This window comes from Rattus norvegicus, chromosome 11 (genome assembly GCF_021556685.1).
Source record: "Rattus norvegicus strain SHRSP/BbbUtx chromosome 11, alternate assembly SHRSP_T2T, whole genome shotgun sequence".
NCBI lineage: Eukaryota > Metazoa > Chordata > Mammalia > Rodentia > Muridae > Rattus > Rattus norvegicus.
In genome coordinates, this window is record NC_141544.1 from 47,526,040 (window position 1) to 47,542,333 (window position 16,294).

A 16,294-nucleotide genomic window follows, 5' to 3' on the forward strand; every position below is an offset into this window, starting at 1 on the left:
TGGCTGTCAACTATAGAAGGTTACATCTGTATTGGAGATCATTTGTTGCTGAAGATACATGTAGCACCATATGCATGATGAACCGGGAAAAACAGTAAGGGTTAGAGTTAGGCTTAGTGGCATATACTTATAATCACAACCCTTGGGAGGCTGAGACAGGAGAGCTGCCACAAGTAAATATAGGCTAGCCTGTGTTACACATCGTATTTGAGGTTAGCCTGGACAACACCTCTTTTCCCAAACCAAACACACATACTGAGAGAGTAAAGAAGTGGTCAGTGGCTGGTGAGGTGGTGCGAGCGAGCATGGCAGGGCTGGGAATAGAGGTGCAGACTCTCACTGTGATGTGAACACAGTGAGGTGGGGGAGTGACAAGGAGTCGCCCAGCAGCTGGCAGAACTGATACCAAGTAAAAAGTTAATCAGGAAATAAAATCCAAGTTGTCCTTTGGGAGGGAAGTCGTAGAATGAATCGAGGGGAGAGAGTTCAGGGGAGTCCCCCATCTTTGTTCAGACTAAAAGTGGGGGGGGGGCAGGAAGGAGAGGAGAGGGGGAAGGTGAGTGGGAGTGTGGGAGAGCTCAGGAACAGAGAAGGTATTTGAAAGTACACACGCAGAACATTCTTTAATCATGTTGAAGGGAGGAGTGCAGTAGGGCTGTTAGAGCAGGAGCTTCTGCTGTAGGAGCCCCAGGACTAAGCTGGACCACTTGTTAAGTGAGTGATGACTAGAGGGAGAGAGCGAGTTACAGGCAGCATCACACTGGAGGGAGGAACAGAGAGGTGGCTGATAATCCCAAGTTTGTCTTTGGCCCACTACAGAGAGCTTTAGATTCGAGTAGAGGAGGAGCTGGAGCAGTAGGTAGGCGTGCACATGCTGAGTGGTCTTGGTGGAAGAGTGGCTCGCTTGATAACTGCCTTATCTGCTTAGAGATGGTGATTAGAAGTTCTACTACATTTGGGGATAGGACAGGCCAGTTCTCTTATTTTCTGGTATAGCTTCATGGGTAATTCCTCTCTCCTGAGGATGGAGGGTTGGAATGCTGTGCTTTTCTTGGGATCCAGGATAACTGGGGGTTGAGGATAGTGACTGGGGACATTTAGGTCCTTTGGGAAGTTTGGAACCAAGAACACAATCGGAAGATCCCTCAGTTACTCTTGCCTCTTCCTTCCCCTCTTGAAGGAATGAGTTGGTTAGGTATCCTCAGCTTTTAGGCTCACACTCTGAGTTATTATTAACGTGTCTACATGCAGACCTGATTAAGTGACTCAAAATAAAGGAGACAGCTGCAAAACAAGGGCAGAGATACAATGATCATCTTCAGCTTCAGTCACCATGTAGAGACAGGTGGGGTCTCAGCTCTTTTTAGCAGAAGGAGCTTCCAAAGTGTCTGTTACAGTAGCATTTCTCTGTAAAAGTTTTGTGTGGGAAGTAAATTACACTCTCAGTAATGGTTTATTAGAGATGTAAGTGGCTAACAACTGTGTTTTTGTTATTTCTGGACCTTGTTTTTCTCTCTTCTAAGTCAATGGTTTATTAAAGTTATATACATAGTTACAGGTATATAAAAGTATATAGCTAACTAAGCATATATATGCATTTACTAATATAAATTATATGTAAATTTTATATATAGAATTATATATGTGAAGTGTTGTACTTTTAGACCATTTTATTTAGTGCAATCAGAAACGGTAGAGGAGGTCGGTCTTTATGCCTGTCTTAGAAATTGGATTACAGAAAAGGTTTACAGGCTACTGAGTTAACATGTTCTTTCTAAATGCCTTCTGCCTGATAGGCAGTTTGTTTAAAACAGATACACAAGTGGTTACGCTAGTGTCGAGATTAGGGAGAGAAATCTAACAATATAGTGTGTGTTTCTCAGTCTGAACCTTGTTTGAATACAGAGAACTACTGGTCATCTGACTCACCTCTTACAGGTTTTTAAGATCTAGAATCTGAGAGAAAACGTGACCCCATAATTGTAGGTGGCATTTGTAGGTAAGCGAGCCATTGGAAGGGATTTAAAATTCTTAGCCCTGTGTTTGCTGTTCACATCACCATTAATTCCTGTTTGCAGGTCAGTAAAGGGAGGCACCACATTTCAAAACTTTATAGTAGTGAAAAAGTGGAAACCACCTACCTAGTGCTCAGTGGGTGTTTGCTAAAACACTCAGGTCTGTTCAGTGGGACAGTGTGAACCCACTGAGTATATGCAAATGTGTTCTGTAAACTTGTAAAATTCACTTTTGCTTTGTGGTTGTTTGTATTGTGTATATGCCATGTGGTCCTGGGGCCTGTGGAAGCCAGGAGAGGATGGTAGATGTGGTGCTCACAACCACACTTGAACCTCTGCAGAAGGAGCCAGCTTGCTGTTTTTGCTGCTGGGGCATTTCTCCAGCTCTGCAAGTAAAAGTTGATTTAAAGTTACACCAAGTTTTCCAGAAGGAGCCAAATTTGCATGACCCCTGTAGACAGTCAAGCTTCATGGGAGTTTTAGTTTCCTTTTTTGTGTTTAATATCTTTTTAAAACCGCATAATTTTAAAAATTGTTATTTTTATGTAAAAGTGGTAAAAAGAGCTGATGTTTTAAGTTTCAGAGAGTAGATGTATAAGTTTCAGAGAGTAGATGTATTTTTGAACAGCACACTTAAGGCTTGGTGGGATTAGACTGGACAACACGGCCGGCTTGGAGGACTCAGTGGGGGGTGAGAATAGGCTGTAAGCAGTGAGTCTGAGGGGTGAGAACCGGGGTCAGGGTAGATGTGCAGCAGGGAGGGCAGTGTGAAAGGCCTTGCTCTCAAGCTGAAGGCTACCCAGGAGATTATGGGATGTGCTGGAAGGAAGGGACAGAGGCCTGGGAGATAAAAGCTTTGGTTTGAGATACTGGGCTGGTGATGATGTCCATTAATCAAGGTAGAGAATACAGGAGGAGATGGTTTTCTCCCCTGTCCTTGTTTGTGAGAAAGGCAAGTGATGGGAAATTGTAAACTCAGTTTAACATGGGGTCAAGAGCAGTAGTTTTGCATATGAGATTTAATATCTTTACCATGCATCTCTCTGACTTGGGGTGACTTACTTTTTATTTAGGGCCTTAGTTTTCTCATACGGAACAGTGGGCATAATGGTGCGATTATGCAGTTAATTAGTAGAGGATAAGTGAGTTAAAAAGATGCTTCGTAGGGGTTGGGGATTTAACTCAGTGGTAGAGCGCTTGCCTAGGAAGCGCAAGGCCCTGGGTTCGGTCCCCAGCTGGGGGGGGGGGGGGGAGATGCTTCGTGCAGTGAGTTATAACAGGGAAAGTTTAGTTCACTGGGTCATTGGAAATGTGAGGGCCTTGATCTCAGGAGAGATCTGAGCTAGAAGAGAGCCATCCAGGACTAGTGTGTGCTCCTGGTAGAGCGTTTTCCTGGCATCTGTTTTATATCCTTAGGTTAGAAATCTGTTGTTCCCATGTGGTTACTGAGGCAACCCCACGCTTCTCTCTGACATACACTTTAGCTGCTTTCCAGTGGCTATTCCCCATTCTAGGATGTTAGTGGAATAGAACATTCCAAGACCCATGCTCACAGTACTGTCTAGTATTGTCTTCGGTTTATTAACCCCTCCCCAATTTTTCATTTGATGGAAAATTTCATTTTTTTTTGATAGAGGGAATATGTAGCAATCTGTCATATGTTGGAATTAGAATTTTTTTTACTAGTTTGGGACAGTTAGCATTCCATTTGCCTAAATTAATTTTTTTGCATACTAATTTATTACTTAGGACTTTTATTCTTCCATGTTTGAGATATATTCTGGTATCTTTGTATGACTCAGTCAATTTATGACTTATGGGAAGCATCTTGAGGTGTGGAGAACTTTGGTATATGATGGCGTTTATAAGGAGTAGGTGGGGCCTATGGCCTGTTAGGCTCCTGACTCTTACTTCCCACACCTATACATCATAAGTGAGGCTGCTTCTTGTAGGGCTGCTGCAGGATTAAATATGTCAGCATCCACCGAGTGTGTAAGCTGAGGGGTGGGTATGTAGTGTGTGTCAGCCAACGTGGTTTTCCTTGTAGTTTCATTAATAATGTTGGCATGGCAGCACATGGTACAGCCTATTGGGTTTTGCTTTTTAAAAAAGGCTGCCATTGTTTTCTGGAGGTTTTGATAAATGTTCTTGTTTTACAGGATTTCACTTGAAGTCCCCTGTTGGTGTAATTGCTTTTTCTGTAATACCACTTGATCATCTTATTGAGAATTAGAGAAATGGATTATTTTCTCTTCTGTGTTTAGTATCAGAACAATGGCATTTCTTTCTTTTTTCTTCTTCATCACTTACCTACTGTGACTTTGGAAAATTTACTTATAAAATGACATGGGAAAGACTGTTTTTCTTCTGCCACTTTAGTCTGCCATGTAACTGGGCACAGAGTTTATTAATCACACGGTATCATTTTTAGATAATTATAGCTTTAGTTCATGAAATAACATTTTTGACATTTTCTTTCTTATACTTATTAATTTCTACATTCATGAGTGTTCTGCATATATATGTTTGTACCATGTTCTTCTTGGAGCTGTTGGACGTTAGCAGATCACCTGGAACTGGAGTTACAGATGGCTGTGAGTCTCAGCTTGGGTGCTGGAAACTAAACCCAGATCCATTGCAAGAACAAGTGTGCTTAGCTGCTGAGACATTTCTCTGGGCCCTAATTTTAGATTTTAATTAAATTAATCAATTAATTAATTAATATTTTTTGCTTCTTTTCAGTTGGTACCTTTTGAGCCACTTAAATTGTCCTTTTGAATTCCATGGTGTAACATATTTTTCATATAGACTAAAATTATTTATGAAGTATGCATAAAGCATAGGTACAATTAGAGAGCATTAGAAAATGTATATTTGACTTAGTTTAATAAAATGGTACCTAATTAATCTTTGAAGCTCCTTGTATAACTATCTGCTTTTGTTGTTGTAACCAGGCCTTATTGTAGAACTCCAGGTGGCCTGGAATTCATAGAGATCTGCCTGCTTTTTCCTTCTATGTGCACCATTATGGTGTGGAGTTAGAGGCACTTTATAGCTTGGTGTCACTACAAACTGTTGTGGTTAGTGAAAGCTTTCTACCTGGCCTCTGTTTTGATTGGATCCCACCAGAGCGAGCGCTCACTGCTCCTTGCAGCCACAGCCTGCTCCTTGCAGCCACAGCCTTCCAGAGCTGGCCGGGCTGCCTTTGTAAACACTAGCAAGTGGGTGTCGCTGTTCACTAGTCTCTGGCACTAAGCTCAGTATCTCCCTCTATTCCCTATGGTGGGTCCACAGCCTTTTGACATCCTGAGGATAAGGATACGTTAGGGGTTAATTGTACCCACTTATTTCTCAGACAGCTAACAAGCAGTTTGCAAGTTTAGTCATAGAAAAGCACTTGAGTTTAGTTCTTAAACAGTTCATAGACTGTTACTAGCCTTTGGCAGAATGTGAGCTAAAGCACACAGAGAGATTTCACAGAGTCCCAGGAGATGTTCCTCCTGTAGGGTTGTACATGTTTGTCATTAGTGTCTACTCTTAGCCACAACAGTTTGTGAATGATTCCATTTATGAGGGAAAAGGAACAAATTGACTATATATGATTTTCAGAAATTAAAAAATACGTGATTGTCTAATGTTTTAAGGCTCTTCAAAAGAAAATCATACCCAGAGCAAGGCTGCAAAAGCAGCTCATTGGTGTTTGGAATTCTCTATTTGCAGTGAAGGTTTTAGGCTACAGATTCTCAACTTTTTCTTTTTGAGGAGTCAACTTGCTTGATGCCAGTTGGGATGGTTTATCAGACAATTTGTTTAAAGTAACAAAGGGTCTAGATTTCTAGTGCGAATTGTGCTGCTAACCTCAGTATGTGATGGTTAAGTAGTACAAAACCCAGGAGCAAGTTGTGTGACTTGTAGACGTGTGTCAGCCTTTGCTGAGGGCTGCTTTTCATGAGTCATGATTAATGCATGGTGCTTCTAAAAGGTGTCAAAATTTTTATTTTAGCTTTCATTATTTAAATCAGTACTGAATATTTTAATAAAAAGAATACTGGAGGCTGGAAAGATGACTTATCAGTTAAGAGCACTTGCTGACTGCTCTTCCAGAGGACTAGGTTCAATTCCCAGCACCCATACAGTAGCTCACAACTTGCTGTATGTACCATCTTCATGGCATGTGCATGACACACAGATATACATGCAGGCAAAACACTCATGCATAAACCATTAAAAAACATGAGGAAACCAAAAGAACACGGAGAGCTTGTTTGGTCCAGGCTGGTTGTTTGGTCCAGGCTGGTGGGGACTTTGATGTCACCTGTCTGTGCTGAGACCGTCCAGCTTGCAGCAGCAGTGTAGGTGCTGCAGGCAAGCAGGGTGAAGCAGAGATGGAGACCGCTGTGTTAGAGCTCAGAGGTAGGGACTGAATTGATACTCCTCCATAGTTCTTAGTAGTCCTTGCCAGGAGACAGACATTAGCGAAGCAAAATGCCGTGACGTAAATGTACTTATTAATGCCACTGGCTCAGTTGTTTTTAAAAGCAGAATTATGGTGGTGGTCACTTTGTTGTTGGATGGCCCTCCTTGCCATGCACTTGGTGTCTCATCTGAGAAGGCTGTCCTCTAGGGGGAGGTCAGGAATGGAGGCAGTGACTTCAGAACAGGCACCTTGGAATTTATAAATAACTCACAAATTCAGATTGCTTACCCAGTAGAGTGAACATTTACTTCTATTAGGATGGCAGAGTTGGACTTTTAACTCAGAAGTTCAAAAGTAGCAGAAATAACTAAAGAACAAAATATTTGGCAATAATAAATAATGGAGATTTCAGATATATATCATTTGCCAAAAAAGATCTTATTTTAGACTTAGTTTTCTTAGTATTTGGTAGTATTATTTGGATTTCTAGGAATAAGTAATAGAATGTCAGTTGTTGGGACTTATAGCCGTTGACACGAGCTGTTTCAGTCTAGATTTTTAAAATCTTTTTGGTGGCTTACCTGAAATGGACTACACTCAGACAGCATGACCTTTGGATGGTAACTTGAGAGTATAGGATAAGTTGGAGAAAGGATTATGGAAAGAGGTGATTGGGAGGGTGCCATTATGTAAAGGGTAGGTAGGGACTTACAGGACTTCAGACAGTAGGACAGAAGACAGCTCACCTAGATGACTTAGCTTAGGTAGATAGGTTTTGTTTTTTCTTTCTTACAGTCTGTAATACCTATGACTACCAGGATCTTTGGTTTTGCTGGTTTGTTTCTTTGTAGTTTACTTGCTTTAAAAACAAAACAAAACGTGTGTGGCTAAGTCATTGGCTGCTCTTTTAGAGGACTCAACTTCAAGTATATGGAAGCTCACCACTGTCTGGAACCCAAGTTTCAAGAGACCCAGCACTCTCACACAGACAAAACAATGCACAGAAAATACAAGTAAATCATTAAAAAAGAATTTATATTGAAAAAAAACCTTCTTTTAAAGCTTAGCACACAAGCCCAACTATCTTAGGAATCAATAAATTTTGCTGTTTGTCTTATCTGTCTGTCTACTTATTCATTCACTCAGTCAGTCAGCTTGGAAACTAGGCCAACACAAGCAACTGCTTTCTTTGGAATGCTCAGTGAATAGGATAGCTTAAAAATAATTTTTTGAAAGTTACATTGTAGCCTGTTTGTCTTTGCTTCTCTCTTGTTACTCTTCTTGTATTCTTGGTTGCTAGCTGTGAGCTGGTCCTCACTTTCCTGTCAGCTATCATGATGGGCACAACAGTCCTGAAGTGGAAGCAGTGAACAGGAGAGGCTGTGAGAAAAGTGAGGTGGGCAGGTGGACCAGTTGGAGAACTAGGGAGGGCTTATGGTAGCATGTGTAAAATGTCTTTGAACTTAATCTACAAATAATGTGGTAAACTTACACACTGTCTTTTCTACAGGTAGTTCTTATTACCTTGGCTAAAATAGTGAACTAAATAGTGAAAAGTGAACTAAAATATTTATGGTGTGTGCAAATTGTACAAGATCATAAAAAGCAGTTTATTTCCTTAGAGATAAATTATATAAAACTTCACAGTGCTCATGCTTACTTGATGCCTAGAAATGCCTGAAGTGTTTGTTGGTCATAGGCACATTTAAACATTTTTTTCTTTCTAAAGTGATAAATGATTACATATATTTTCATTTGCTCTAAATGATTAGAAATTATTCAAATAAATGTAAATGTTAGTAACGTAAATTGACAAATTTGAAATAATTTATCTGTATTTTGGGGGTTATAGTTATATTAGATACTCCACAGTTAGGGGTAATTGTCTTATACCATCATATCTTATCGTAATTTGTTTTTCTTTACACAGTGTTATAGTTTTGCCGCTGGACTCTTCCCTCCCTTCCCCCACCCCATCAGGATGATATGAGACTTGAAAGAAGACGATGCATACAGGTGACTCAAGTTTTGAAATACTTGGAGCTCTGGCTGTAAGACAATGTGGGGACTGACTGATAGTGCATTCTGAGGGGGCCTCCGATGACTCTCAGTGGCGGGAATTACTTAGATCAGTAAATGCAGCAGATATTGAAAGTGACCCTGGGACTCAGTTTCATACTCAGATTTAATAGCGATGTTAACAATAGAGTAATTCCTAGTAGTTGAACTTTTAGAAGCTGGCTCATGCTTTAAAGTTGAAATATTTGTTTTAAAAATTAATAACATTTACTTTAATGGTTAAATATATGTCTCCCTATATCCCTATGAGAACATAACAAATCTTCCATGGCATTTCATGTTAAGATGATTTCAGTAAACCTGACAAGTAAAGGAGAGAAAAGTTAGCATGCACACTGCTTCCTTAAGCAGACGTGCTCTGGAGTTTGCATTTCTTGTTCCTTTTCTTCTGTGTTGTTTCTGTAGTTCCCTTCTCTTTCATCCCTGGGTCATTTGAGTTTATTGATGAAAAATAGTGTGACGTTGTCTTGAGGTTTATATTTTCTTACTCCATAGTTAACTGAGGCATCTAACTGGTATTGAAAAGGCAGAGACCCCTCCATTCTAAGGGTGGACTAAGTTCAGACTCTAAAAAAGACAGTAACCAGTGGGTAAAATGTGACTAACCATGATACATCAGGTAGATGGGAGACATTTTGTTAAGTGAACTTATCATTACTAGTACATTGGAATTTTTAATTGATTGTATTATAATAAACTAACGTTTGAGAATAGTTTTGAACTGGAAAGGCAGTCTTGGTTTGGCATCTGGTGTTAATTGGTATAGCTGCTGCTGATCTTTAATTTTTGTGACCCAATCATTTTCTCTTTTGCTTTAGAATGAAATTTTAGATATATGTCAGCTTATGACAAAAAGTAGTTGAATAAAACATTTGTAAGTTACATGGTGTGGGAAAGCAAGTTACCATGTGTTTATAGGAAGGATCCACTGTTTCTCAGATTCTGGTGGTAGCTGTTTAAGTCAGTGACTATTCATCCCTCTGTGCTACTTGTCAGAAGAGCATGTAGACTTCCCAGGAACGTTTGCCTAGATGTATATTGCCAGTGTTCTGGGGACACATTGTCTCGAGTGGCTGGCTACTAAATCAGCACAGAACTAATGCCGAGGACCTCAGCTGTCATCAGAGAGTCAACAGGAATGTTTACAGAAATGTTGCCTTCAGCATTGGTAAACTTGGTCTTTTGTTGCATAAAGGGTTTGTCAGCACTCTTGCTTCCTAGATGGTTCCTTGGCCACAGTCTGTAGCACCTGGGCTTCACAAGGTTTTGAGCACATGAGGTCTGCACTGCAGTGGAAGTCCGGGCAGCTGAGTGGCTCTTGCCTGTTCCCTAGTTATCTGTGACTTACTGAGGGCAGAAGTGTTGTTTCTTGAGGTTTTCAGTTGGTAAATAATCAAAGATACGGTGTGTTTCCCAGTAGCTGTTTCTCTTAAAAGCTTTATGGTCTCAGTGGAGTCAAATAGCTGGAGAGTAAGTATGGTTTTAAAAAGATACATAATTAACTTGCCGTGTTGCAGTACAAGAGAAGTCTATGGACTTAGATTTGTGATATAAACCAGTCTTTTGGCTTTTTGGAACTTACCAAGATTCATTGCCTTACAAAAGAAATACTCCAAGAAAGCTTTTTTTAACATATGTGTACATTGTTGATATATTTCTCACCCAGAGTTTGCAAGCTAGTTGTTTTTGATCATGAAGTCAATAGCTCCCTGATGGATTAATACGTTACTTTCCTCTTAATATGACACAGTTGTGCTTACACTTTAGATGATACAGTACACACAAGCTAATGAGGAGTTGTTAAAGAAAAAGGACTTCTGCAGTTGTTTGTTGGAAAGGGAATTCTGCTTGCCCCTGGCTCCTGCACTGGCTTTGCAGTGTTGGTTAAGTGGAATGGTATTATTGCCCATTCCATGGTTTCCATGGTAACTGTGTGAGGTGGTGGCTATGTGAATTTCCTTGCTTTTTTTTTCTTTTTCATAATTGCTTTGCTGTTGCATACATACATAAAGTGTCATGCATTATACCATAGGTTTGCACACTTGTTGTTTCTTAGTTACATTGCAGTGAGGCTGGGGAGAAGGAGGGGACAAGGAAAGACAGTTATTGAACATTAAGCCAGTAAAACCAGTATGTCTCCAGCACAGGTGTGTACTTGCCACCTGAGCCTCACCTGTTAAACTCAGGCTCCTTTTGTCGTATTAAATGGAACCAGAACTTAGAACTACGTAATCTGTTTCCTTTGAATTTTGGACATTTATTTGGCTAACACTTGTTTTGTAATAAGCACTGTAATAGGTGTTGTGTCTCTAAGGTTTCTTGGTATTTAATTATCTAGGGTTATATTTCCTTTAGAGTAAGGGATGGATGTGTAAGGACATTAGGTCACGGGATAGCTGTATGTCATAACGTTTTAGCATTTACCTATTGAGTTCAAACCTGTAGCAGAAATAGCGTGGTCTCAGGCTGGTTGTGTTCACAGGGATGGCTTTGTCCCACAGCTCAGTGCCCGTGTTATTACAAAGATAAGTCTAGGGTCAATGCAATGTCTCAGTGGGTAAGTCTGACATGGGCGGGCGTGTAAGTGGTTTTAACTGCATTTTTACTACGCTTTTTTACCTATTTGTGTGTGCCTCAATGCGCCTACTGTCTCTGTCCTCCATATGGATGCTGGGGGTTGAACTCAGGACAGCAGGTTCCTTTACCCACTGATCATCTAGTCCCTCCCTCCCAATGTCTGTCTGCTCTCTGTGTCTTCATCCTGACTGCCAGCCTCCTGGCTCTCTACTACATAACTCTTTCTTCCCATTGAAACACCATAGTAATGGGATATACCAGCCCACTTGGGGGTACTGGTCGTCCTAGGACCTGCACGTAACCACATTGAGTTGATTTCGAAACAGGATCATTTTTTTAGGTTTGTGTTTGGGAGGAAGCAAACTTCTCAGAGTCCTGGTGCACATTAACACAGCCTTCTAGGGGAGGAGCCTGTGAGGCCAGCAGACTTCAGTGTGTGTGATCCAAGGACCCTGCTATATTTTGATTTATACTCATTTACACCCTATAGACCATCATTTGGGAAAACTTGGTCCTTATGACAGGTGGCCTTACTCTGTTTTAATGGTTTTCCTTATCAAAGTAGGGTTTTTTTTTTTTTTTGTTTTGTTTTTGTTTTTTGTTTTTGTTTTTTTTTTTGTTTTTTTTTTGGGGGGGGGCACATTAATAGTGACATGCTAGTCATTTCTACAGGAAAGCAGACTGAGCAAGCCAGAAAAGCAGCACTCCTCCATGGCTCCTGCTTTAATTCTTGAGTTCCTGCTCTGGCTTCTCTCAGTGATGGAGTGACCTGGAACATAGACCCTTTTCTCCCAAGTTGCTTTGGTTATGATGTTATTTATCATGGCAATAGAAATGTACCAAGTCTCCTGTCTCTTGAACTATGGCACATTCCTATCCGTCCATCCGTTTGTCCACCTCCTCTCCCCCAGCCCCTACCAGTTTTAGTTGAGATCACGTTGAATAACCGTTCATAATGGTAAGCTTGGGTAGAATGCGTTTGATGTTACTATTGACGACTGTTCATCATTGAGTGACCTACTTTGTGTAGTACAACCAATTTAAGCTTATCCCCAACTAGCTTATGAATAAATGAAACTCAGACTATAGCTATTTTGTCTTTGACAATTATTGTGGGGTTAACCCTTAATCTATTCTTCTATCTGCTGGTCTGGATACTTCCCCACGATGTACCCCAGATACTTGCTGTTTCTCCTGGCCATGTGCTCATGGTTCCTCCCCTCATGGCTCTTCCTCCTCCTACCTGCTCCTTCTTCCTCCTCCTCCTTCCTCATTCTCCCAGCCAGGTCACTCCAAACTCACATACCTCTTTTTTTTTTTTTTTTTTATTATTTCTTTTTTCTTTTTTTCGGAGCTGGGGACCGAACCCAGGGCCTTGTGCTTGCTAGGCAAGCGCTCTACCACTGAGCTAAACCCCCAACCCCACTCACATACCTCTTAATACCCCCAGTAATTGGCTCACTGTAGCCATTTTGGTTTAATCAATAGTTTTAAATCAAAACAAAAAATTGTAATCATGAGAACTCCCTCAGACCTTTGGGTATAGAATTTAGCATCACAATACATAGCAACAGACCAAATCTCAACACCTTTGTCACTTGGGTAGGTCCAGATCACTGGGAAGTAGACCTAACTGGTCTTGGGGATGGATTAGGTTTTTTTTGTTTTTTTGTTTTTTTTTTTTGTTTTGTTTTGTTTTTTTTTTTTTTTTTTTTTTTTTTTTTTTTTTTTTTTTTTTTTTTTTTTTGGTTCTTTTTTTCGGAGCTGGGGATCGAACCCAGGACATTGCGCTTCCTAGGCAAGCGCTCTACCACTGAGCTAAATCCCCAACCCCGATGGATTAGTTTTGGCATGTGCTGCTTTGAGCCTTTTTATCATGTGAGCATTTCCTAGTTTAAGTTAGACATTGCTTATTCATAACCTCCCCTGCCCCAGTACTCATAGACATCGCCTCCTCTCCCCTGCCTCTGCCTGTGGAGTTCTGCAGTGACCTGTGTGCCACCATGCTTAGCTGTTCTTTAGATTTATTTTCTGTGTGTGAGTGTTCTGCTTGTATGTGTTGCCTCTGCACCAAGTATATATATGCCCGGTCAGTTCAGAGGACAGAAGAGGGCATTGGGTCCCCTGGGACCGACTGGAGTTTCAGGTGGTTGTGAACCCTCATTTGGGTTCTAGGAATCAAATCTGAGCCCCGTGCAAGAGCAACACATGTTCTTAACCACTCAGCTTACTCTGCAGCCTCCAGCTGTCTTTTTAAATGAGTTACTAACCAGTATTCAAGAGTATGTATGTAACTCAGGTCATGTGTTTTGGAAAGCTCTACAGCTGTTCTTCAAAGTTTTCAGCTGCTCCATGCAAGTTTGCATTCTAGCATTAGGTCTGACTGGGATCTCTGGTGGCAGTGTTGATACAGTGACCGCTGTGTCAGGTTGGCAGGCAGAGTGCTGTCTGGAGTGTGAGGGCGCAGTGTCTGCTCAGTTGCTTCAGATACACAGGTGGGGAAAAGCCACAGTGGCTCCCTTTCTTGAGTCACAGGCCAGCTCTGTGCTTAGTCCCTTTGCTCTGTGTGTCTGCAAGGTGCATAGGGACAAACAGGGACATCTTATAACATTCAAGCACAAGCTACTCTCATGGTCTGTTTCAGTGAACTCATTTTCCCTTTCTTTTCATGTCTTCATTTGTTTTGTGATTTTAGCTTTTATTTTCTGAGCAGAAGCAGTGTTGATTGTGTCATGTATATATATAGCATAAGATTTTCTATGAAATGGAGTGTACAAGTAAAAAATCTGATATACACATAGATATGATGGTTCATTTCACTGTAAAGACGAATTTGTTAGTAAGACTTAAGAATGCTTAGAAAAAAGCAGATGTTAACATCTACTGTTCATGATTTAAAATCACATTACCTGTGTGTGGGCATGCACTTCTGCCACAGTGCCTGTGGAGGTTAGAGGACCGAGTGTCTCTGTCAGTTCTTTCCTACTGTGTGGGTTGGGGGAAATTCCATTTTGCTGGTCCTTACAGTACTTTATTTTTATTTTAAGGCCACTTTGTAAATGCCTATCTTAGGTTTCTTCCTTTTGTTGTGATAAAACATGATGACCTAAAGCATCTTGGGGAGGAATGGGCTTATTTCAGCTTACAGCCTCATGTTGCAGTCCATCACCGAAGGAAGTCAGGCAGAAGCAATGGGGAGGTGTGCTTGCTGTTTTACCTGTTCAGCTTGCTTTCTTAGACCATCCAGGATGACCTCCCTAGGGGTGGCCTCACCCACAGTGGGCTAGGTCTTCCCACTTCAGTCAGTCGTCAAGACAGTAGTTCATAGATTGGACTTTTAGGCCAGTCTGACAGAGGCATTTTATGTCAACATTCTCTGCTCAGTATGTGTAGGCTGCATCAAGTTGACAACTACCAGCCAGCCCAGTGTACAGCAGGAGACTGTTTGAGGGCTGGGGAAATGAGTCAGCCGGCAGGAGCACTGGCTGCTCTTTCAGAGGGCACCAGTTGGATTCCCAGCAACCACTGGGCAGTGGTAGCTCCAGCTCTGGTGGATCTGGCGTCCTCCTCTGGCCTTTGTAGGCACCAGACACACACACACACACACACACACACACACACACACACACACACACACTCACACACACACACACACTCACACTCACATACACTCTAGTGTCAGAGTCCTACACAGTCACAGCTTAGCACAGGTACCTACCTTCCTTTTTCCCCTAAAAGTGGACAGAACACCTAGATGGGTCAAACCTCCAGTGCCATAGACATGTCTGTAGAGGGAAGTGGGAAGGAGCCATCTGATAACTGTCACAATGCTGTGGTATCAGGGTTTGTGCAGAAGGAAGCACAATGGGGTGACTAAGAATCCCATGAGTTCCCAATTCACCAACAAAGACTCCCACAGAAGCTTCTCAGGTGGGTCTGAGAATATCAGTGAAGCCATCAAAGTGTGTATGAATGTCCAGGAGTGTTTACATTCTGGACGGCTTAGAGGTGGACCCTATAAATTCCCCAAACCGGTACAGCTTCTTTTCTGAAATAGACTCCAAATTGATCAGTTGTGGAATCAGCAAGGACAAAGGAAGGAAAATTGGGGAAGATTAAAAACGTAGGAGATCTCATTTATTAATCTATATGTTGACATTCTTCCTGAGCATAGGAGAGAGAACGCTTCCTAAAGACAGTAGTATCCTGGACCTTCCAGTAGTAATCTGGTAAGTGTGTAAGCGCTTGTGTGTGGAGGTGTGTGGAGGTCAGAGGACAGCTGTCAGGAGTATGTTCTCTACTGCCACCTTGTGGGATGCAGGGATCAAACTTAGATGGTTTCTACCAACCGAGCTTTCTCTTACTGTTCCCTCAGTAGTGTTACATTTTATATAACCCTGTATAGATTTATCATTTTCACAAAAGTTATCAGACAGATAATCATCCAGGTTCCCCACTGATGTGGCAGAAGTCAGTGTTGGCATTGTCATCTTTGTTGTTATTATTTTGACATAGGTCATTGATTGCATCCAAGCCCAGGACGGCTTGGAACCCCAGATCTTTAACCTTGGTATCCGAAACGCTGGATTTATAGGTGCCAACTGTCATGCCAGCTAGTAGTTAAGAGCACATGATGAATTGGCTGCAGTCCACAGCACCCACATGACAACTCACAGTCCTTTGTGACTATAATTCCAGAACCTCCATGGGCATCAGGCACTTATGGTATACATACATACACACATATGGTACACATACATACACACATGCAGACAAAACACTCATACATATAAAATAAAAATAACCTTTAAAAATGTTTAAAAAAGGAAAAACTGAAGGGACAGAGCATTACATAGATAGTAAAAAAGCACAGCAGAAAGAAAGAAAGAAATGCCTGCTGATCTGGTGTCTAAGAGAAAGCCCAGCAACCATAGGATTGGTGGAGATAAGGAAGAAGAACATAAATTTGCATGAGGGAAATTCAGGAAATTGTTAATTTTGGAAAGAGAAAGAAAAGAGGAAAAACCCTCACCTAGGTGCTAGGAGTTTTGGTTAGTTGGTAGAGTGAGTGCTGAACATGAATGAGGCTCTGTGTTGTGCCTCAACCCAGGTGAGCTGTGGTGGAGCATACCTGTGCTCATAGTGCTCAGGAGGGGACAGGCAAGGATACCAGCAGGGTTGTTAGAAGCTTGTCATCCTCAGCCAA

General features: G+C 41.4%; 1 protein-coding gene and 1 long non-coding RNA gene across 23 annotated transcripts in view; one reads left to right on the forward strand and one right to left on the reverse strand.

Moving 5' to 3' along the window:
- Positions 1 to 16,294, forward strand: part of Dyrk1a (dual specificity tyrosine phosphorylation regulated kinase 1A) — a 119,287-nt gene that overhangs the window by 31,443 nt on the left and 71,550 nt on the right. For 20 of the 22 annotated variants that reach the window (XM_087575536.1, XM_087575548.1, XM_087575538.1 and 17 more), the window contains 1 exon segment: positions 8,363 to 8,448. The exons of the other annotated variants lie outside the window; for them this stretch is intronic. In XM_087575536.1, the coding sequence (XP_087431662.1) occupies positions 8,439 to 8,448 (10 nt within the window). In that variant the 5' untranslated portion in view covers positions 8,363 to 8,438. 22 annotated transcript variants of the gene reach the window in all.
- Positions 1 to 16,294, reverse strand: part of LOC148002553 (uncharacterized) — a 42,668-nt gene that overhangs the window by 17,929 nt on the left and 8,445 nt on the right. The window lies entirely within an intron of this gene.